The sequence below is a fragment of the Manacus vitellinus genome, unplaced genomic scaffold, assembly GCF_001715985.3.
Source record: "Manacus vitellinus isolate BGI_N305 unplaced genomic scaffold, ASM171598v3 scaffold_0_pilon, whole genome shotgun sequence".
NCBI classification, from domain to species: Eukaryota; Metazoa; Chordata; class Aves; order Passeriformes; family Pipridae; genus Manacus; species Manacus vitellinus.
In genome coordinates, this window is record NW_021938789.1 from 3,421,484 (window position 1) to 3,445,412 (window position 23,929).

The 23,929-nt window shown below is 37.5% G+C and overlaps 1 protein-coding gene across 2 annotated transcripts in view; it reads left to right on the plus strand.

The window, feature by feature from the left end:
* Nucleotides 1-66: 66 nt before the first annotated feature.
* The window catches only part of GRK4 (G protein-coupled receptor kinase 4), a 38,745-nt gene continuing 14,882 nt past the window's right edge, over nt 67-23,929 (plus strand). For both annotated transcript variants that reach the window (XR_001923207.2, XM_008920921.3), the window contains exons 1-9: nt 67-352; nt 10,754-10,840; nt 11,516-11,628; nt 15,742-15,819; nt 16,875-16,975; nt 18,150-18,242; nt 19,604-19,667; nt 20,434-20,574; nt 22,915-23,105. Coding sequence is in view for 1 of the 2 variants with exons in the window: in XM_008920921.3 (XP_008919169.1) it covers nt 10,789-10,840; nt 11,516-11,628; nt 15,742-15,819; nt 16,875-16,975; nt 18,150-18,242; nt 19,604-19,667; nt 20,434-20,574; nt 22,915-23,105 (833 nt within the window). In the remaining variant the exon portion in view is untranslated. The remainder of the gene's footprint in view (nt 353-10,753; nt 10,841-11,515; nt 11,629-15,741; nt 15,820-16,874; nt 16,976-18,149; nt 18,243-19,603; nt 19,668-20,433; nt 20,575-22,914; nt 23,106-23,929) is intronic.

Genomic DNA, 23,929 nt, shown 5'->3' on the forward strand with positions numbered 1-23,929 from the left:
CTGTGAGGGGGCGGTGGCGCAAGACCGCGGGGCGGTGCAGCCTGGGGCGGGCGGAGGAGCCATGGCCGGGGCGGCGGCGTGTTGCTCGCTCCCCGCCTCCGCCTTCGGGGAGGAGAGCGCGGGGTGCCGGGGCGAAGCAGCGGGTGATGGGGAAGAGGCGAGCGCGGCGCTGAGAGTCCTGTGGGGCCGGATGAGCCGAGGCTTGGCGCCGCGGCGGTGGCGGGGCTGGAGGAGAGGGCGAAGGAGGCTGTAGGGGCGGCCCCCGCTCCGGCTGCCCTGAGGGGAAGGAGCCCCCGACCATGGAGATCGAGAACATCGTGGCCAACACGAGTGCTGCTGAAAGCCCGGGAGGGTTGAGAGCCGCGGGGAGGAGAAGCGGAGGGCGAGGCGGGGCGGGCTGGGGTGCACGGAGGGGAGGGGAAAAGGGTCTGAGGTGAGGGGAAAGGGGCCCGCGGGGGAGGGGAGAGGAAGTGATTGGTGAGGAGAGAGGTGGGAGGAGGAGAGGCTGCGGGCAGGGGGTCCGGGCTGGGCGGGGACCCCTCGGGGGGGGCGGCGGGAACCGTCCCGGTGAGTCCCGGGTAGTGCCCCGAGGCACCTGCCCCGCTCCTCCCGCGGGATCAGCTTGGAGTTACAGCCGTGTGGCTTTGCTTCTGAAAAAAAAAAACAACAACCACCCCTTCCTCCTTCCCCCTTGATTCAAATAGTGTTTTTACCGGATGTTTTAAGAAGGTCGTTCGTCTGTAGTTCTCGGTTTGTTTATAAATATACGTGCACATGGGTATAAAGGACGAAGTGACATAAGATTTCTCTGGGAAAACCTTGCACTCCATCTTGTTGAAATTCCTGCCTGTGAAAAACAGAGCTGGTAAATGGTACTTAGCAATCGAATATTTTGTATTAACTTAATGCAAAAGTTTGCTGTTTTCCATTAGATTATTACTTACAGTTTGACTCCCCAGAACACCCTGAGTTGGAGATTCCTCCCCTCAACTAACAAACATTTTGGGTAATTAATTTAGTATAACACGTGGTTCCTGTTTAAAAAAAAATTCTGAAATAAGATAGTCCTGCTGCTTGTTCTTGTATATAACTGTCCATTAAACGACCACTTTAAAACCTCCCCAGATTACCACTGTACTTCGTGCAGAGTATGTTTTTCAACTCTAAAATGTGCATATTCTTTTTGGATTAGATCTTGCTTTTCTTAATTGGGTAGAGAAGTTCCATTAGGTTAGCTGGAGCTGTTCAAAGTGAGTAAGAACAACAGAATCTGCCTCTGTATGTTTTGCAAGTTCCTCCAACTCTAAATGGGTTTGGCACTTACGCCATATGTGTATCCAGTTAAATATGCCTTAAGCAGCAGGAGAGGAAAATCAGCTTTTTGACTTTGAAGTGGGGTTTAAAAACCAGAGCAGTGATCACAATTTTGGGCCTTTTCCCAACCTTAGCTAAAGAGACCACCTCAAACTAGAGAACGTGTTTTGGCTGGTTTCACTGACGGTAACATGTCTGTGGTGGTGCTGCCTGAATTTGGAATTTGCATTAAAGTGATCTGAGAAATGAAGGGAAAGTGGAATCTGGCTCAAAACTTTACTGTGCCCAAACCCTCACCACAGAGAGTGGAGTGGTAATCTGGAAAGGCTTTTAAGTGGCTGCTTAATGTCAGGTTGCCTCTTTAGTTAAGTTTTCACTATGTTTAAAATAAATTATAGTGGTAGAACTGACCAAACAAGATATTTTAATGAACTAAATGAAAGTCTGGCAGCAGCTGATGTGAAGAAGATCAGTTCTACCTGATGTGAGACTTATAAAAGTAGTGGTAATAAACTGTTACTCTTTTGTACCTTCACTTGGCCTGGGCTTTTTTGTAAGCATGCACAAAAAAATGTGATTTCTGGCTTTAAAAGTCCAGAACTCCATTGATCAATCGGTATAAGGTTTTTAACCTTTTCAGGTCTGAATTCCTGTACATGGGGTACTTCTTATGTCACATTTTTCAAAACACTTGTTGAAATGAAAGTATTTTCTGACTGTCTGGTCTGGGAGTGTCTGGTTTACTGCATCTGTCAGGACCATTCTGTAAAGTCCCTGTCCCAGCTCTGTTCTTACATGCCAATAGACTGCAAGGTAATGGAATTTGCAAAGTTAGTATGTGAGACAGATATTTTACTGAAATATATTCTTTGCTAAAAGGGCCTCACAACTGGGACAGAAGAGCAGACTTTCACATTCCTGTTACCTCACTGTATCATGTATGGAAAGGTGGGATAATATGGAAAAGTGCAGAATTACTGTTTCCCATGGAAGAAAGTGAAATCCTAATCTAGTATAAAATAGCAGCTTTACTTATTTTCATGTATAGGCTTGAGCCACGTCATTAATCATTTTTCTCAGTGTGGATTAGAGAGGGTGTTGACCTGGATAAATATTTCAGTTGTAAAAGTAAATGAAATAACATGTAAACTACTGTGCTCTTATTTTATAGTTTGCAGTGACATGTCAAAAGAAACCAGTGAGGTTTAATTATGGCTTGCTTTGGTCAGTCTCAGTCTAACTTGAGATTCTTTTCTGATGAAAATGAGAGCAGTAAAAGACCATACCCTTGAATGCATCTTACAAAGTCTTTTAACCCCAGAGATGTGTCATTTTAATTTTGCAAATATAGAAACTGAATTAAAGCTGTTGTGTACCTGTCCAGTTCTGGTGAGAGGCTATGGCAGAGGCTTAATGAGAATTCAGAAATCCCCCATAAATAACACCAAATCATACCTGAGCACATAACCAGACCTGGCAGTCAAAATCGTGATCCCAGATTTGTACTCATAATTTTCCTCTTATTTTAGATACTCTAATACTTCTGGATGTCAATGTATTAGGGATGTGAATATAATTTGGGGTTTACATTTGTAGGTGTGCAGGATCAGCACACCTTGAACATCCAGGTTCATGTTACTGTTTAAATCTGATTTGATATGTAGAAAGTAAATTTAATCTATGTCATTAGAGAGCAAGGAACTAATTAGCGTGCTTGGAATGCATCTTTTGCTGCTTTCTTCTCCTACAGAACAGAAACAAAGTGGTGTTGCTCTCTGTTTCTGTGCTACCTTCCACCTTCTCACTAACAGTCTTACTGTTAATTTATTTAATTGATATTTTTATTATTGTTTCTAATTCAATGTACATGATGATAACTTCTCTTTATGGGAGTTTACTAATCCCATTGTTTATGCCATATCCAACCCCAGCTTTCCCTCAGCCTCAAAACTTTAAATTTTGTCCATGAGAGGATGTTTACACCTTTTAATAAAACAGATTATTTTAATAGAAGCCTCTGTCCATTAAAGACTTACAATATCTCTGTAGCAACTACAACACTTCTTTATGTGAAGAAGGAAAGCCAGGAGGATTCCTTATCTTCTGTAAATGTGACTTGGTAAATGTGACTTGCTTTTATGGATGTCAATGGTGGCTCATAATTCAGGACGCTTGAATGTCCCTGCTACTAGAAAATACTGTGATGACACAAAGTACCCTTTGGTACTTCATGGATCAAAGATTTAGGAGTCAGGAGCTATACTGGGAGTTTTTCTTTCCTTGTCCACTTTTCCAGTTGACCTGCTTCTGCTGAGAGCTAACCTGCCCGTGGAGGGATTGCCTTCAGATGAAAACTGTAGTGCAAAGTCTTCTGGGATTCCCCATCCCAGTTTCCTGGGATAAGTGGCTGCCTGTGCCAATCCAGGTGTTTCCTCTTGTGTGTACCTTACTTTTTGAGGGAAACCTGTATGTGAGAAAGAAAAAGGGAAAACTTCCTCTTAAGGTGAACCCTATGGTGGAACAAGCACAGGTGACTCAGTAGAAAAACAAGAGATTATAAAGCAAACTCGGAGTTGATCTTATGAGCACTGAGGTGCAGGAACTGAGATACAGAAACAGGTAAGTGTTAAGTGATAGTGATGTGTGAACTGAGGTAGCTGGTGTGAAAGCTTGCAATTCCATGTTCTCCTTAATCAGATTTTCACATACAGGGATTTTTCTGTGTAAAAGAATAGTGTACAGCAATATGAGTTCTAGTTGTGTACAAGAGCAGAGGAATTAACACATTCATTTTTTTCCCAGCAGAAATATCTTTGAAATTAGTATCTCTTGAAGGACACTGATGAATTTGTCTCATAAATGGAGAAAAATAATAAATATGAACAAAGTTATTCTGAAAAAACCCTCAAAGTTCACCAAAAGATATTTGTATTTTATATTCACTTTTCTCTTCATGTTTGTATCTTCTGGTTTTTGTAGTTATTTCTAGCACTCTCAGTAAATCCTTTGAGTATATGTAAGCCCCAGATTAATTTCAGCAACCCACACATAGCCTGTGATGTTTTGAAGGAAAGAAATTAATCTCTGTATGTTTTAAACTACTTAGGAGTCTTTCTTTTTTCATTGCCTAAAGTAATAGTCTCCAAAAATACACCCAAAGGGTAGATATGCAGTACCTTTGAAGTCAATGGCAGTTTACTCCAGTTGAGGATCCATGCCAAGAGTACATTTTAAACATACCTGGTCCATTTGCATCCATTTAAAATTCATTTGTACTGCTGTGGCAGGAGCAGTTTGTAAATGGAAATTGGGTCTGCTGTTAGGCATATAATATCCTCTGTGTCCTGATTGATTTTGGCTAAATTAAGGTCATGCCTCAAGCAAATTTTCTTCCAGCTCTTGGTTGTGTTGGCTCTAGGCTGTGGTTGCAGAATGGGTGAGGTAGTTTCCAGCTGGATCCATGAACCAATCTGGGGTGTGTGGGGTTTTGTGGTGGTTTTTTTCCTATGTTGCTGGGTGTTTTGGGTTTGGGGTTTTCTTCCCAAAATTAGTTGTCAGATGGATCAGTAAGCTCCTGCAGATTTGATAATTGCTAGGTGCAGCCCAAGGATGGATTTAGCAGGAACCCTTCAGCAAGAGTGTGTGATCACAGTGTGGCTTAAGTGAATCCTGCAGGATACTTGTTTCAGCATTGATAACTGTGTTATGAAGCACTCTTCACAGAAAGTAAGCAGTCCACTCAAAGAGTGGGTTTTATCTGTCTAGGCTTAAAGCAATTGGAATAATTCTGCAGGTGAAATACATTCTACTTTTGCTTGCAGTATAGGGTAATAATTCAGTATAGTGTTGATGATGATAGAAGGAAGGTATCCTATAATGTGTGTTTTTGTAACTAGGAAGATAATTCTAAGGAGATTGCTCAGATTGCTGCAATTTGGCTACTGAACTGAACTAAAATCTTTAATTATTTAAGGGGTATGGACAAGGGGGAAACCAAGGCACACTCATACCCAGAAAGTCCATTCACCAACAGTAAATATGAGTTTTAACAGGAGAGGCTTTTTGTAGTTGCTTTTAATTGTTGTCAGTTCTTGCCTCGTTTGCCTCCTATGTTCTATTGCACTCCCTTATTGAATTGTGCTTTAAATTGTTGTAAACTCATTGTGGCAGGAAACATGTCTTCCTGTGTTTGTACAGAATTATGCACAATGTCTGCCTTTTTGTCCTTTATTTAATGAGCTGTAAGAAGAATGCATGTGGGCATGTTGGAATCTTAAATAATTACATTTACTAAATAAACACAATATGAGAGGTCTAGTTATTGATACACACTGCTGCTTTGGTTATGTCAAATGTGGCAATTATGGTAGAGGTTTCACAATCTACTTAAAGGAATTTTATTTCTTTAATATCTGTTGCAGTGTTGATGTCCTGTCACGATAAAAAAACCACCTTGTTTGTCAAGGAGTTGTCTGTGAAACCAGAGTTTTCTTACTGGTGTTTTTTTCCCTCTAGTAAATCCTGTTCGTTAATTTGTTATAGACACTTCCAAATGAAATGTATACACAGATGTTACATTGTTTGATTGCAAGCTTAGATTAACAAGTTCTGGTTCATGTGAGTTACATTTACTTAAGTTGCTACAAGACTTCCATTCCGTCCCTCCTTGCTGGAAGTGCAGGAGCTGTGCAGTGTGTATGCACCAGCATTCCTCCATGTGCACATGATCCCTGGAGTTGTGTGGAGAGCCGATGTGAAGAACCAGTTGTTCGAGTGGTTATAGCTGTGGGAACAATAAGGGATTGTGCACATAAACAAGCTGCACAAATATTCACGTCGAGAGCTGTGCTCGAGCTGCTCCCAGTGTCACTGCGCTGACAGGCAGATAAGCGGAAGGACTCCAGCATTACCTTGCTGAAGTCCAACTCTGTGCACTTGAATCCAGGAGTGTGAGCGATATTATCTTATAAAGGCCATAACAGTCTGTAACCTGTAGGTGTCTTTGATGTGTTTATTTATTGTACTGCTTGCATTTTTGCTTCTGTTTGCGTTCAAAAGTGCCTTGGCCTTTGAAATGCTGACGAGTTCGGTGCCTACCTTGTGCTGAAACCTGGATTTTCAGCCAGGTGGTCTTGTGAATTTACTGAGAACCAGCCAGATTGTATCTCGTATGTCTGGGGGAAAAAAAAATCTTTCTCCATAGAAAAGAGTTGCCACTCTATTTAACCTAGTTCTTAAGTTTGTGACCAGGCTTGTTTTTGAAGGAACAGAGATGTTGAAAAACACATCTGACATGCAGAATGGAGAAGGTTGAGAAGGTTGCAGTGATCCCTCAAAGCAGTACCATATGAATTGTCTCTAGAACGGGAAGCACAACAACCTTTCAAGTGGTGGTGTGTGTGAACTTGTCTTCCAGCCTGAGCTCAGAGCTACTCCAGTGTTATGGTCTGAACTGAGGACCTGAGGTAATAGTTCCCCAGTGTTTTGTGTCTTGAAGGTGGATCTTTCCCAGTAAGTTTTTACCATCAAAATTTATTACTTAATGGACAGTGTTTATAAATGTCTGTATAGCATAAGGCCACAGTTTAACAGGAATGTTTTGAATTTATTTTTTTTTTAGTGAAAGGTTTTAATCCTTATTGTGAGTCGTTTAAAGGAAAATGTGTAAGTAGGAGAAGATTTGAATTCATGTGAGTTTTAAACTTGTTAGGAAACATGTCTAAAACTGTGTCTGCTGTGGGAAAGACGTATTTTAAGGCACTGTATGTGCCTGTGTTATTTTCATGCATCTCACTGTAGGTGATGTAGAGCTTCTGTATCAATTGTTTTGCATTTTTTCATTGAAGCCATTGATTTGATTTATACAACTGAAGGCATGCTGTAGGGTGTCATCTTGTTGCAGTTTTATGCTTTCAGAGCTTATCTGGGTGTGGTCTAGTATGAATTTCTCAGCTGGTATCTGACAGTCTGGTCTGCGGATTCAGTTTTGCAAGAATGAAGTTGTAGCAATCTTGCACCCCAGTGCTGTGGAGCTCTGGGCTCCTCAGCCACACACGCGGGGCTTGCCCTGCACAGGCAGGAGAGCTGAGGCACAGAGGTCCCCAAAGAGCCACTGAATGGGACCACATATGGTCTGTGTACATTTATCAGCCAAAGACAGTACTATGCTTCTCACCATTTTCATTCTGTTTGACAGAATCCAAATTTTCTGTCTCGAGGAAGAATGACTTAGTAATGTTCAGTGAACAATGTGCTCAGTGAAATGAGAGTCAGTCTCCAAATCCTGTCTGCAAGAAAGATCACTGTGGCTGTTGGAAGTCCATCTGATGACTTGAAATATATTCTTATTTCTCTACATAGATTGCTTTGTTTTACCACAGCAGTTTCTTTTTTTTTTTTTTTTGCAACTAGTTGTGGTTTTACTGATGAATAAGCCAATCACTTTGCCTTACATACATTTTTCAAGTATTTCTCTGAAGTTTAAAAAAAAAAAGTTGAGAAATTAAAACATCTAAACATCTTTCCCATACCATATTATAGTGCAATGACCTAACTGAATTCAGTATGTATCATTTTAAGAAGAGAAAACCTGTAAAGAGGCAGATGTTGAAACTGTAACTCTAAGAATTTGGGGAGGAGAAGAAGGTAGAGTTCTCATGTTCCTGCAAATGTCATTGTGGTCTCTCCTCACTCTAATGGTGTGTTGCTGCATCCACCCTTCTCTTTGTACAAGATGAGTCGCTTCAAGTTGGACATTGTTCTTAGCCAGCAATTACATCTGAAAGAGGCAAAGTGGTAATTCATCTAAGCCACAGAGGTCAACCATAAAGCAGATTAACCTAATGGCTTTGCTGCTCTGTTGGAAAGTAAGCTGTTGGTCTTTCTGGAAGAATTTTATCTTAAGTATTTTAGAATGAGATCCAGAATAGAAGCTCTGAAATCAATATTAAGACACTTTCAAACCACAACTGTTATAATTTGATTTGATTCTTCTTTTAAACTGCTTCAGAAATGGAAAAGGATTTTGCAATTAGGGAGCAAGATGACAAACAAATTGGCCTCCTGCCATAACTTTTACCAGAAATGGCTCTTTACATTACTGAGACTTACAGACTTTTACAGTGCATTTGCTGTAAATACAAGAACATTCAGTTCAGAGAAAAGAGAGCATGTTGATGTGGTTGATATTCCTAAGCACTCATTTCTTTTGTGTCATTAATAAATTACATGTAGTCTTTATCAACTTCTATAGGATGATGAATTCAGTTGCCTTCTAGTGTGTAGTCTCTTTTTGTAAAATAAAGTTCATAATGGTCACATCATAAGTAACTGGCCAAATATTTGGGGCAAAAAGAAAACAAGTCCAGCCCTTTCTTGTGTTGTACTTGAAGTATAATGCACCAGTGATCCTCTCTTTTTGGGGGGGTTGGGGTGTTTTTGGTGTTTTTCTTTGACTGTGCTTCAGAAGATGGTATGCTTGGTGTACATAACAGTTCAGTTTTACTTCTTCCAAACAGCACTGTGGTATGAATTTGGGTCAATTTGTCATTCTTGGTCAGTACTGATTGTACAGTGTCATGCACAAATTAGTCTTTCTGGGCACTTTCTAACAGAAAAAATATAACTTCTGTGGACCTTCTGTGTATTTTTTGGTTACATGGCTAAAATTAACACTTCTGACCATTGCTTTTCATAATCACATAATAATCTACACTCAGACCTTGTTATTCAGTGTCTATGTACAGGCTGTCTATGTTAATATTCCTTGATTTTGTTTGTATTCAGTTCTCTTGGAAAGGCTCTTTGCTTTGTGTGATTTGATTTTCTTCACACCTATATTGAACTTCTTAAAATCAAAAGTATTTTGTTCAGGTAGTTGGAGTTTGTTTTAATGATGCTGGCAATTACAACTTCATTATTGATTCTGGTACTGCATGAAGCATGGGATGGGAAGTAGATTTCATATGTTTGTATTCTAAAGCATTTTGGAAGGTGAATGACCTGCAAAGTGATATCAGGAAATGAAGTGCAGAAGTTTGTTTTTTTTTTAGAGAGTAAGTGTTAGTTGTCTGACACTTACTGCAGTAAGTCTGCAATAATGTCTGCAGGGCAATGTTTACAGGTGTTTTATTCCCTGTTTGTTTGCTCTTCTAGGGATACTACAGTTGAGAATGTTTTGTTGCAGCAGCACAGTGAGATGTCAGTGTTTCTGTTAGCTAGGATCATGTAAATTGGGTATGAGCTAAGGTCCACTAAGCTGTGACTGCTCTAACTGAAATGGTGAAACTGTTCAAGAAGCTGGATGTTTGAGTGAAGGGGGGCTTTTTTAAAATACTTATTTTATTATTCTGAAAGTGTTAGTTCCTTTCTCCCTAATGATTTAATTCTGAAAGAGTTGAGTCCTCTTTGCAGCTTGGTTTCTATTCGGGTTACATGGGGTAACTCCCTTCCTTTCTCTCCCATTGTGGTTAACAGTAGGTACTGCTTTGGTGTGCTTAGAAGGTTTCTGTGCAGATTTGCTACTGTTCTGTCACATGGAAATGCCTCTGGCCGTATCACTTAGCAAAATCTTCTTTTAAAATATTTTGCAGCAAAAAATTGCTCTTCTGCTGAAATGTTTTGTGTTTGCAAACATATATATATATATATTTATGTTCCTGTGTCTAGCTCTGCTTTTTTGATAAGTATCTTCTGTAAATGAGATTACCTTGACATGAAGAAGCCAATGTGCTAAAAGTCCAATGTAAAAGAGAAGTAGCACAGCTATATTTTTTGAGAAACAATTGGAAAAATACTGTAATAGTTTTTTAAAATCCATTCAATACTAATGCTGTGAAATCTGAAGCATTGAAAATATCTGAATTCCACAGCAGCTAAATTCTTCCTGGTACCCTGTATTCTACTATCCTCTAGAATAAATGGTGTGTATTTGAGCTGTGCCCTCTCATTTATTAGAGGGGTCTTCTCTTACTGCCCTTAGAAAAAGAAAGAGAATATTTATGTACACCTTGATTATCCAAGAACTTTGTTCTTGGTATTTTGTTACACAACTTTAACGTCTTCCGTTCTTTACCATGGTTGACAGGTAATTCTCAAAATTTTCTTTGTTTCTGTCTTTGATGCTTCAGTTTTGTTTGTAACTTTCAGAATACCTAGGTATTTGCCTTGTCTCTGCAGAGATATTCTGTATACACAGCCAAAATGGGAAATATTTGTCTTGCAAAAGACTCCGTGCATTTTTTTTAGTGTTTCATGTAGAAGTTCTTCCATATTAAGTTTGTTGTTGGTTTGGATATCCTTGCAGATGGATTTCTATCTAATCATGAAAGGTAGTCTGACACATCTGTGCAGAATGGAACTAATTTTATGCTGTTAATGTTACGTTTAATTTTATTCTGACATAGTATCATTTTTTACATTACTCATATTTTTCTTCTAGGCAAACGGAGTGGGCGTAGTAAAAAATGGAAAGAGATGCTGAAGTTGCCACCTGTTAGTCACTGTGAAGGTATTAGATCCTCAATTGGTAAGTGTCCTGTAGAATTAAATGGTCTGGCTGATTGTTTTTGAGAGGGAAGGGTAACAGTTTGGTGGTGTCAATGGAAAGGATTCTGTCTTGCTTCCCAGTGCTAATTGGCAAAAAAAGCTATTGAACTTTTAATATGATGGAGAATTTATGAGAAAATAAATTTATGAGAAGATAAAAGCTGTATCACAGCTCCTTGTTTGTTAAAGGAAACTGTTCCTAAAGGATAGATTTACAAAACCATGAATTAGAAACAGGCTTCATGTTATAAATTGAATGATGTGGTTATATATTTCACTCTTTTCCCTAATGTCTTGTAATAATTTTTTAACCTTTTATGTTATTATCTTGTATTCCCTCTTTCCAAACAATCTCATTTGCTTTGGTATTGCTATTTCACAATACTGTTGCTTTCTGCACCCTAACCTAAATGAAACTCAAACATATAATTCAATGTGTTTTTAGTAAATGTGATAGTCTATAGGAGACAGATGTGACTGAAGAGTGTTTTGCTCTTCTTTGGGATCATTGCATATTTATGGGATCTTTGCTAAATATGTTAATGTAAAATCTTCACGTTTCAGTGATGTTGTTCTGACCTCAAATAGGAATAAGGACAGTGATATTACAAAAAAAAAAAAAAATAAAGATATTTACTTATTGTTTCTTTCCCAGAAAGAGACTATAGCCAGCTTTGTGACAAACAGCCTATAGGAAGACTTCTCTTCAGACAGTTCTGTGATTCCAGACCAGATTTGAAAAGATGCATCGAATTTCTGGATGCAGTGGTAAGCACTGAGAAATTAAAGATGGTTACCAATAGGCAATTGCTTATACATTGTATATAAACATTTGATTCTTGTGCTGTCTTTGGCTGGAATAGATTAATTGTCTTCAATGTAGCTCATGCTGTGCTGTGTTTTGGATTTTTGACCAAAACAGTGTTGATAACTATAATGTTTTAGTTCTTGCTGAACAATAATTACACAACATCAAAGCCTTCAGTGTTTCTCATGCTGCCCTAGAAGTGAGTGGGCTGGGGGTGCACAAGAAGTTGGGAGTGGACACAGCCAGGACAGCTGACCCCAAGGGATATCCCATACCATGTGGTGCTGTGCTCAGCAATAAAAGCTGGGGAAAGAAAGAGAAAGGGGGGAAGTTAAAATTTGGTGTTTGTCATGCCAGCTAGCTGTTAGCATGATGCTGAAGCCCTGCTTTCCTGGAAATGGCTAAATGTCTCCCTGCCAGTGGGAAGAAATTAGTTTATGTCTTACTTTGCTTTGCTTGTACATGCAGCTTTGCTCTATCAAATTGTCTTTGATTTAAGCCACAGGATTTCTCACTTCTGCCCTTCTGATTATCAGTGGGGGGAAGTGAGTGAGAGGCTGTGTGGGGCTTAACTGCCTCCTAGGGTTAGCTCACAACAATTTATTAGTTTTCTCTACACGTGTCTGTTCCCTAATGCTGCGTCCATGAGAATATAGTGTGATCTACCCTGTGCCAACTGTAAAGCTGTAACTTCTGATGTATGTCAAAAAACTGTCTCTATCACTTTAAGGAAAATGTTTAATATTTACTATAAAATCTCTGCCGTCTTGGTATGGTCAGAGCTACAAACATGGGCATGATGGGAAAGAGAGAAGGAATTTCAGGAAGACATGCTGTTTAACTTCTTAAGCCTGAAAGAGTGTCTGTAGGATGATTATGACTACACTCAGACTTGAAAATCTTATAAACAGAGGCTTGGAAATGTTGCAACTTGCATGGAAGCCCTAGGCTAGACAGCATGTGCTAATTAAAAACAATACAATGGAGATGGAAATTCAGGGAACCATCTATGGAAGGAGAAAAACCAGATTTTCAGAGACCAAGGGAAAAAGTCTCGATACATTTGCATCTTAGTATCTAATGCTGAAGAATGAGGGGAGGAAGGAACTGTGCCCACAGCCATTTTTGTAAAAATCCTCAGAGAAAACCCTCTTTGGGAGGGGAAAAGTAATGAGAAAATTAGGCAGGCACACAACAACCCTTAAGAGGAGAGAATAATAGCTCAGGGCTTTTTATTCTTTGTCCCTTATAGTTAATCCAAGAGCAATGAGATATAGGCTTAAACTGAGATTGCTGCCAAAAGAAAAGCTTTTTTTCTATTCCACCCATTTTTGTTCTTAATTCAGGGTAACAAATGACTAAAGAACATAGAAATGGGGTAGTGCTGCAGCTGACATGCATCCCCAAAACACAGTATCCGAATGCAAAATGCTCTGAAAGAGGCAAGGTGTAAGGAAGTCCATGGGATTATTGCTGTGCCTCCCACTTCACTGTACCTTCCCCTCGTGGGAGTATGAACTGAGTCACTAGATCAGCTAAAAAGGAATTTGAGTGTCAAATCAGTACAATTGCTTTATATTTGTCAGTGAATCTTTATGGAATTAAACTTCCTTCCCAGATGCATTTCACCATATTTTTGTGACTCCTGGGAACTGTTCTAGCACCAAATTCCAGAGATGAGTTTGGCAGCTGGAGACATAGAATGGATGGAATGGAAATCCAGAAGAGTGGAGCTCATATCCTAAAGTGACTGTAAGCCAGAGCACAGGGGGGAGACCACGGACAGCTGGGGATGTACCCAAATGGTTACGACTTCTGTGCACATTTTTAATCCTTAAAAGCTTAGCTAAGGAGTAGCAGAGTCTTTGGCAGCACAAAAGAGAAACAACCTTAGGCATGACTGTAAGGCAGGTGTGTCTTTGCTCTGCAGATGTCAGTTTTCAGGTGGAATTGTCTCTAAGAAATAACTGTTTTACACTCACTGAAAAAACTGAATTATTTTGAAATATACAACCTGTAATGCTATGTAGATTACAGCACTTCTTCTGTGAATTAATGAAGACTGTCATAACTAAAATAATTTGATGTAAGGGATGGTTTCACAATTTACTTTTCTTTTTTTTAAATGTATCGTTTAACTTCCATTTGAAAAATCACAGTGAAGAACTGTGCTTGGGAATCACTGGATACACGTGCATCCCAAAATACAATATCTGCCTGACATCTTAATTAATAGGGCTTTCTGACTCTTATATGAAGCAATGTGATTTCAGCAGTGTGATTATTTCAGGAGTCCAAAATCAAGGTAGTAAAATACCATGTTGTCTACCTGTACTAATTACTAAGACTGGTAAGTTCCAACTCTTGAGAAGGTGTGACCTTAAAATCTGGAGTCAGCTTGGCTTTACAGAAAGAAGAGTTGTGAAATAATTGAATATAAGTGAAAGAAATTAAAGTGAGGAATTACAGTTATCCAGTCTAGTGACTCACTTCACTAGCTGGGGATAGGGTTACTTAAGTATGAAAAGGAATGGGTGACAGCTCAAACTTCCCTCTTCAGCTCTGTGAGTAACAGGATTAATTGGAAAGGCCATCTCTCAAACTTACTTTTAAATTACAGTATCCTCTTAAAACATTATGCCTGACTATTTGTATTGAATTAGTGACCTCTTTCGCATAATTGAAAATGTTAAAGGTGCTAAGTACACTGCTGAACTTTTGGTTCATGAACTTTTCTGGCCTGCTCAGGTTGTTTGGTAGTTCCAGAATTCCTTACCATTAGACTTTTTGTAGTGGAATGGAAGTAGCAAAAACAATGGCTTGCAACTCTTAGTGGATTTGAGTACTGGGCTGAAGTGGGTGATACCATAATGTCTCAGCAGAAAAAGATGTTGATGACTTAGTAGTGAGTCAGTGTGGGTTAGTTGTGATTAATTGCAGAATCAGGGATTCTGTTATTCCCAGTAGTGTGTGTGTGTGTGTGTGTGTGTGTGTGTGTGTGTGTGTGTGTGTTTGGTTCTTGAAGTGTCATTTTTCAGTGTTCTAGTTTTCTTAATAAAGGTAAATAACTTCTGATTAGATCAATCACTTGGAACTTCCTGTGAGGTTCCTAATGGTTGTTGTCCTAATATGCCCAACTGTTTTGTATGATACAGTCCTCCATTCTGGAAGTCTACCATATATTCTTTGTTCCTAGGTATGTGCATTTACATTCTGAAATGTGAAATAAGCTTTGATTGAGTTGGCACAGGTTATGAACCTAATACAGGTTGCTGTTTGAGATTGCTCTGTTCTAACTCATCTTTCCCCAGATTTTGTCTTTGAAACTTCTGATGTTTGCTTCTAGATTATTCCTTAAAATTATGAGTAGTAAGTAGTCCTTGGAGTTTTTCACTTTTAGTAACTGTGTGATGGTTTGTTGGTAGCTTTTTTTTTTCCATAAGTAGCTACCTCTGTTCAGCTGCCAGTTGTTTATCTGCAAAATGCACTGTATTGCACAAGGCTGTTTTTCTACATCTCAGTATCGGATACTACTAAGTCAAAAACTGACAAATTTTGTATCTACTCAGTTTTTCAAAGAATGAAGTAGGGTTTGGTTTAGATCTCACTTATTTCCAGTTAACCTTGTAGAAAGGTGGTTTTTACCAAGGCTACAGCTAAGAATACGCAAAGGAAAACAAGTACAGTGAAAAAAAAAGCTGATAATTGTACTCTTATTGTTTTCCTTCTGGATCATTGTGTCCTACAATACTACATAAATACTATTTCATTATAATTGATCTAATTTCACCTCTAGGATGCAGTTTCTATAATTGCATTTAGACTAATTGTTAGGTCTTGTATGTTTTCCAAAGGTCAAATTCCATGTGCTTTTCTTTTTCCTTAAGACTGTTCTTCATATGTTTCACTATATAGCCTAAAAATCTAAATAGATTTTAAACAATGAGAGCCTTCAGTTCCTTTTATATTAAGAGTATTGTGTTATTGATGATAAAATTTACCTAGCATCATGTAAAAGATTTAAGTGCCAAATAGCTCTGAACAGAATTTAATTTTCAATTCCATTCCCCTAGGCAGAATATGAGGTATCTTCAGATGAAAAGCGTATAGACTGTGGCCTCAAAGTTTTAGAGACGTACTTCACTAATGGGGTAAATATGTTATATTACAAAATATTTTCTCAAGCGTTTTGAAAAATGTCAGATAAATAGATTGAAATGTTTGCCTTGTTTTTTAGTCAATTGACTTTCAAACTTCATTGGTCCTATTTTTATCTTTCTGAGAGGTGTGCTCTAAAATTCTGCTCAATCAACTTGAGCAGAAAACTTGACTGATCTCTGCTTTAAAGACTACTATGACTACCATTTATTCTCCATTTAACACCTAAAGAAAAATTAATAACATATTAACTCAGAATTTTGTGATCTGAAGATGAGAAAGTCTTGGGTTTCTTTCAGACTTTAGTTGCTTTGCTGTATATTTGCAGAATTGCTGCAGGTTTTTGTAAAGTGAAATGCTCTTTTCTTCTGGAGCATTCTGGTTTTTTATTTTCCATGGTGATCTTTAATAGCTGATTTTTTGCGTTTATTAAGAGTCTCTTTTTTGGTATCCAGCTGAAACTTTTCTGTGGGTATATAATTAGACATTTGCTTTCTATGAATAGATACTCCTTCTGCTTCTCTGGTCATCCTATACAAAAGAAGGTCTTGAAGATGCCTCAAAAGCAGATAAAATCTACATTTGCTACATCTCTGCTGAGTATTTCTTTGGTAGTACCATAAGTCACATGCAGTTTTTTGCAAATCACCTCTCCCCCACACACATTTCTTTGGTCTGGTTTGAAATAGTTTCCCAACTTGTGTTTATGTTTCTTTCTCCTTTTTTTCATCTTGCCAAGGGAAATAGATAACTTGTTTTTGTGGTGGTAGACTTATGGAAAGAAAAAGAAATTTGACTTATTGCCAAGTTTGTTTCCCCAGATACTGAAGTAGTCAATAGCTGGAATAGCTTTCAATACATTTTTCTGTAATAGGGAATAAATAAAAACTTTGCTCAAATATGACTTTCTTGATTTTTCTCATTAGCCAAACCATTCCTTTTCTTTTCCTGTATTAAAGATTTAATTTCATGTTGAATACAAAACTTTTTCTACTGATTTAGAAAATTGCTGTTATTGTTGCTTTTCTTTCTTTTTTATTATGTCAAGTCTGCAGCACACTTGCCAGAAATACCTCAGGAAACAGTAAATGAATGTAAAGCAAGACTGGAAAAGAACCCTTCTAAGGATCTTTTTATGGACTGTACTAGGTAAGTTAAAAATGCCTAGTGCTAAGTTTGAGTATCACAAGAGAAATTTATGTGTTTCTAAGTAAAATGAAAGATGAAGTTGTTACACCCAGAAGTATTTGGTCTCTGAAATGAGAGCATAGGTAAGAAATTTGGAACAGATTTATTAGAGAGCTGGGTTTCCTTCAGATGTGATTTGGATGTTTGACTTTTGCTGAGCTTTTTCTTTAATGCGATTTTTGCATAAAATCACACTGGTGTCTGCTACCAGGGATTCTGTTAAGTTAAATAGTATTTTTCTTTATTATATTCTTACCTTTTGAGTGACTTCTTTCCATGGTGAAGGTACTCATTGAAATGTGAAGTTGTAAACTGGAGCTTGAAAAGTTTCTGAAAACAATGTTACACAGTTTAAGGTTCTTGAAAACAGGTTGAACTGAGGCCAACAGTTATGTTCCACTGAGATGGCTGACTAGAGGATCTCCTGTGGTAGTTAACAGTAAAGAATACAACTTGGTTTTGTTCTGAAGTCGTGGACTGAGATTTCACACTGTAGTAGCAGGGGAGGCTTTTCTTGGAGGGATGGTACATGTTTACGAGTGTTACATGTCTTTTGAAGCCTTTATGTTTCTCATATTTCTGGTTCTTCAAGGCATGCTTGATCATGTCTGAAGGATTGCTTCATGTTTTGTCACTGCTTGGGTCATCTCCCTGACAACAAAAATAAGCATGCTTTATAACAACCTGAGATTAAAAGATTGAAAGGGATGTGTGAGAAGACCTAGTGAAACGTGTCTCAAGCGGAGTATCTCATGTAGGTCATCCCCTTTCCTCTCTGTGGTAAATACCTTTACACAGTTTGAATTAATTGTTTTCCTCCCCACCTCCATCTTGGTGTGTTTCATTTAAGGGAATGACAAGGTGCCTGGTGTTCAGGTATGGATATGGCATTTAGTACTTCAATTACGAATCCTAGAATAAAATTTCATTTACCACTCTCCAAAGAATGTGTGAAACCTTTTAGATACTTTCAGACATCATTTTTGTGAGGTCATTCTTGCGTAAAATAGCTGCCAAGAGGCTGATATTTGGGTGGGTTTGAATATATGTTGGTAGATTGATAGCATCTCCTGCTTCATCATTTTTTTTTTTCAGAATAAGATGGGTTTTATTTTTCTGTTTATTTTCCTGCTAGAATTGTCCATGAATACCTAAGCAAAAGACCTTTTGAAGCTTACCAAGAAAGTGTGTATTTTTCCCGTTTCTTACAGTGGAAATGGCTGGAAAAGTAAGTTTATTTATAATATTTGCATTATAATTTAGTTTTGCTTTGAGACAAATTCTGCTTGTTATGCTAGAAATGCTGTAAAGCTCTAATGAATGACTCTGCCTGTCTAAGAAATTATGATCTGGAAGACAAGATGTAAAGGATGATGTTGATGGGATAGCAAGAGAACCAGTACTCCAATGGAACTATCTCTCTGGTAGTGTTTAAGTGGTAAATTTGTATTGGGTAAATGGAAATTCATTATCATATAGATATATGTTTGGTTGTCAAGTGTGCAATGGAATACCAATATTACTTGGGAATGCTCCCATCCTTTAGTTTTAAACCTTGTCTCATTGGTGGTTAATAGGCAGATTAATCTAGTTTTATAACCCACTGGATGCTTGGGTAACTAATCAGTTTTTTAGGGCAGTTCAGAGACAGATCTAGTAATTACAACATAGTAAGATTTATATATATTTTAGAATCTAGTTTGGGCTTTTAAATCAATACTAAGTAAGTGTCTAGACTCTTTCAGAAGGCTGAGATTGCTACAAATTGATTCCAGTTCAGCCCTGTTGGGTAATGTGATCACATATTCAAACATTAAGGTGCTTGAGCATTATTTTTGTTGTAAATTCCAATTACCCAATGTCTTTATTTTACTGAATTGGTAGCAGAAGCCAGTAAGAGAACTAGGGAAGTTCTTCAAATTCTCTACTAAATGAACCTCCATGTGTTGTCCTGAGAAAAAACCTGCATTAACAATGAATACTCATTTAAAACAGAATGCAGAAAAACCCACTACCATGGAATAGCCCTGCTCTGACACATTTGGGAGAGTTTTAGCATAAAATGGTTAACAGCTCTACTGCCTCCAGTTACCTGTTCCTCTTCCACTACATCAGCACCTTAACAATTCAGCTCTTGAACTGCTCTTGCATACCACAACTCTTTCTTTTTTGAAAAAGCAAGGTAAAATGAGAAATGGCTTACCTTTTAAATGCTGCACTGTAAGCATGATGTGATTGCAATGCATGTCAGCCTACTGCAGCTAAGGGAGAAGCAGGACATGAGAAATTGTCTGTGATGAGAACACATAAGGCTCTAACTGTAAACACAAAGGACCAAGCTGACCATCTCTTCTTCCTGCTGTTGGGAATATCTGGTGACCACATGAGGGAGCCCACGTTTCTAAACAGAGCACCCCTTTCGTTTGAAATTCAGCTTATTACAGTGCTGTCTTCATGAGGCAAAGGGACCATTTGTTCAGAAATATGTCACAGAACAGAAAGGAGAAAATCAAGACAGACCTTGGGATGGGGAGGGGATTACTGAGTTTGTAATTCCTGTTGCAGTAATTGTTTCTTTCTGTTCATCAGGCAACCAGTAACCAAACACACATTTAGGCATTACCGAGTCCTAGGCAAAGGTGGATTTGGAGAGGTGAGTATAGAAGTGTCTTTCTGTGAGGCAATTCTTAAGAAAAAAAGAAAGGTTAATACAGAGGAGAGGCTGTTTAAGTCTTGTCTCCATCAATCTACATTTGACACATCACCTGGCAAACTGTTGTCAATCCAAACTGTTTTCTTTTAATGTCTTAGTTTCAGGATTGTGGGTTGTGCACAAAGTTGGAGAAAACTTCCACTGACTGACAACAGTTGCTTCTATTTAGAAGTTTCATTTGGCAGTGAAAATTTAGTTTGTATTTAATAATTATATAGAATATTTATGAACCTAAAATAAAATCTATAGATTTTATTAATTCTATTTACAATTAATGGAAGTTTTTCCTCCCCTATGTATTTTAACCGGAACCCTATATTGCAGGGGAAGTAGGGTTACTAAATTACCATAATCTTTCACCTGTTTGATTATGATGTGGATATTTGTCCTCTGTCCTGCTTGTCTATTCACACACTGTTATCACAGTCAGTTGTTTCACTAACACAAGGTCCACAGTTTTACTGAATTATTCAACCCCAACGGAAATGGGTTTCCCTCTGTATGATCACTTTTTCTATTCTGTTACAATGTTTGTGACCCTTTAAAGTTGTTTCATGAGTGAAAGCTCTGTATTGATGCTTACAGACCGTCATTTTCTGAGAGCATGAAAGAGTTTGAAAAGAAAATGAAATTATGTAAAAATTCTTTAAAATAAAAACTCTAAATAAATCCCTAGCATCTCTGACACACTATCCTTCTTTTTCAGGTGTGTGCCTGTCAAGTACGGGCAACAGGAAAAATGTATGCTTGTAAAAAGCTAGAAAAAAAGAGAATAAAGAAGAGGAAAGGAGAATCAATGGCTCTAAATGAAAAAAGAATTCTAGAAAAAGTGAATAGTAGGTTTGTAGTAAGTATCTACTTCTGATCTTATTTTCAGAAACGTGTCTCTCTTTATTTACTTCATTCAGTTTCTTCCAGGAGCTTATGGGCACAAGACTCATTTTTCAATTGATTTAGAGATTGTTTGACAGTTGAGAAAAATCTCGATACAATAATAAGTATGTTTTAGGTGTTATTTTGGGTAGTTCTGTTCAGAGGACTTTTTTTATCCAATATTGAATTGGTTTTAGTCTGCCTGCTTTTTTTCTCACTCACAACCAGAACATTGTGTTTCAGCATGCTGATGCCACTGGAACTTTGTCCTCTGTTTAATAGTTGAGTTTTTATATCCTTGGGTATTTTTGTAGCATTTGTTACTCTATTGCTTATATAGTCCGAGATAAACATGACATTTTAATTGTATATTGATTCAGGTTATATTGCTTTGCTGTGTGCTAGGGCTTAAAGAGGTGTCTTGGATTTGAAGCAATTAACTTTTTAATAGAACTTCCATGGAATGAAAATCTTAGTTTTAATACTTTAACCTGATGCTATTATGTATATTATGATCTCTTAGTAGCTCTAGTTACTAAGCAGTGAAATAACTTATAATGAGCAAAGATATACCAAGTAAAATTCACCCCAGGTAATGTTTACTTTTTAATCAAAATGTTGTCATCTAAATGTTAATTTAAAATGCATTCTGCTTTGGTTTTAAATCCATTTACTGATAAATTTTGTATTGCTGATCAGAGAGGATTTTGAAGTACCTGTTTCAGAGGATAGTGAAAGTTATTTATAAATACATATGTATAAAATATGTATGTATGTATTTTCCGATAAGCTTTATGTATTAAAAAAAAATCCCATACAATACTGCCAGCTAAAAGAAAAATTAAGAACTTGCTGGCCAGATACATTAATATTTTAAACTATTGCAAATTATGCTTTTGTATAAATATGCTAATGTTATTTTTGCACAAGGCTTCTGGCCTTGAATTGATTGAATCCAGAAAGTACCTGAATTGATCCATGAATTACTGTAACAGTGAAACTTCTATTTTTGAATGACATTTTTTTCAGCATATGTAAATACTCTAAATCAATAATTGATCAAAGTCAAAATTGAGATAACTTTATAGAATTGAGCACGAGTTATTTTCCACTTGCTATTCAATGGGGTTTTTTTGGTGCAACAGGAAAGATCTGGATCTCAGATCTGCAGTAATACTGGCTTGGGAGTGGGTAGATAATTTGTCATGCCTGTGTCACAAGTAAAGTCATTAATAGCTGGACATATCAATGAAAACCTCCAAATAGGAATCCTTGCCCCAAATAGCTGATTTCTGTATTTATTTCATTTTCTTAATTAGTATTTGATTTATGCTTCCAAAGGAAGAGTTTGGACCTATTACTGAATTAGGGCCATTATTTACTTGTATTGCATTTAAAAATATATTTATTGAGTAAAAAAAAAATCCTACTGATTTTAACCCAGCTAGCTTACCTAATGAAAGCTAAGTATATGTTTGAATTCCATTGCTCTTAGTACGAGTTAGGTTATCTTTGTAGGTAATTTTGAAGATCCTGCCAGATAATCATCAGAGAACTGAGCCTTTTCTATTGAAAATGAATTTGTAACTTCAACAGCATATGTTAAATTTTGTAATATATTACATTGTGTTAAAGTGGGGTGGGTTTTTTGAATACACAAGTTTACTTTAAAAGTTTAAATCCACTTTAAAAACTTTTACCTAAAACCTGAAAAAAATCCTGGTGTTCTTCCTTGCCTATCAGCACCACATTCCAAATACAGGGAGAAGAAAGACTATAAAGAGCTGTACTGAGTCTTTACTGTTGACAAGTTTTCAATCAGGGAAATATGCAGTCGCTTGGAGGGTTAGAGATAGAAACTACACATTTGATCTTAAATAATTTCTTGAGTTTCTTTAATGTAGGGCAATTTTGAGTCTCATAGAAGTTCAGGAAGATGGTTTGGCAATGCAAAATTCCTGAGGTGCTGATAAAGTAAGTAAATGGGCATGTTATCTGGACAAAGAGTAATACAGGTAATATGCAGCTGAGAGGCATCATCAATAACTATTTTCTGGATGGAGCTCTATGGTGTCTAAACAGATTTTCATAAGTTTTTGTCTGGTGGTGTAGGGTTTGTCTATACAGGCAAATTAGCCTGTATTCCTTTGTGTCTTCAAGTATTCTGCAGGAGTGATTTTCTACTTGCCTGTTTTGTTATTTTTGTTTTAAAAAAGGGATTCACATATGGATTGTATTGGAAAAAAAGAGCTGTGAGTTGTTTTGAGGTCTGTGAATGACTAATGGTCCTCTTCTCTCCCTGCCCCATTTTTAGGTTAGTTTATCCTACACGTACGAAACGAAAGATGCCCTGTGTTTAGTATTAACCATAATGAATGGAGGGGATCTGAAGTTTCACATATATAACATGGGAAATCCTGGCTTTGATGAAGAAAGGGCTATTTTCTATGCTGCAGAACTGTGCTGTGGCCTGGAGGATTTGCAGAGGGAGAGAATTGTTTACAGGTGAGTATTATCTGCAGTCACTGGTACCTTTCCATGTCTGTTCAGCACTGAATGTATTAATTGTTTTCCACTAGAACAAGTTCACAGTAAAAGAAGCAAAAAAAAATTCTTGTCCTTTTCATGGCATGTCCTTCAGAATTACTGATCTTATTTGTCTTCTTACTGTTAATTTAGGTCTGGATGGTTGATACATTTTAAAATATTATAAAATTGATTCAAGGTTTGTTTGAAAAATGAAAATAAGTTACGATTTACGAAGCAAATTAATTTTTAATTCGAGTGAGTTTTAGGAATATGGGATTGTACTCCTGCCCAATCCAAAGTAGTTCACAGAAGGCTATAGAAATCCCTGGCTGCATTGCATGTTATGATCATGAGGGTAAAATGATAGTCATAGTCCATATGAAAAACTTCTTCTGTTTTTATTTCAGGTTCCTCCAATAAACACATTATTGCTTTTGAATTAATTAAACTATCAGAAGCTTTCTGCATTGTAATTGAGATTGTATGATCTTACTGCTGTTTTCTGTACATACATCATTTACCTCTGGTATGCATCAGTATTACAGAACAAGCAAAACAAACTTCATGGTGGACCAAGAATGCTTTCTTTATATTCCTACTTTGTAATACCTAGTACCGATTCTTTCAAAGAAGATTTAAAGTCTAACTTAATATAGTGAGTCTTAGTCTTTTCCCTCCCCAGTACAGAAGACCAACACACACACGCAGAGCAGAAAGCAGCAAAGCCACAGAGTAAATCAGACTTCTGTTGGTGATTGGATGTGGTTCCCTAGAGAATTTGGCCAATCTTACAGTGTCAC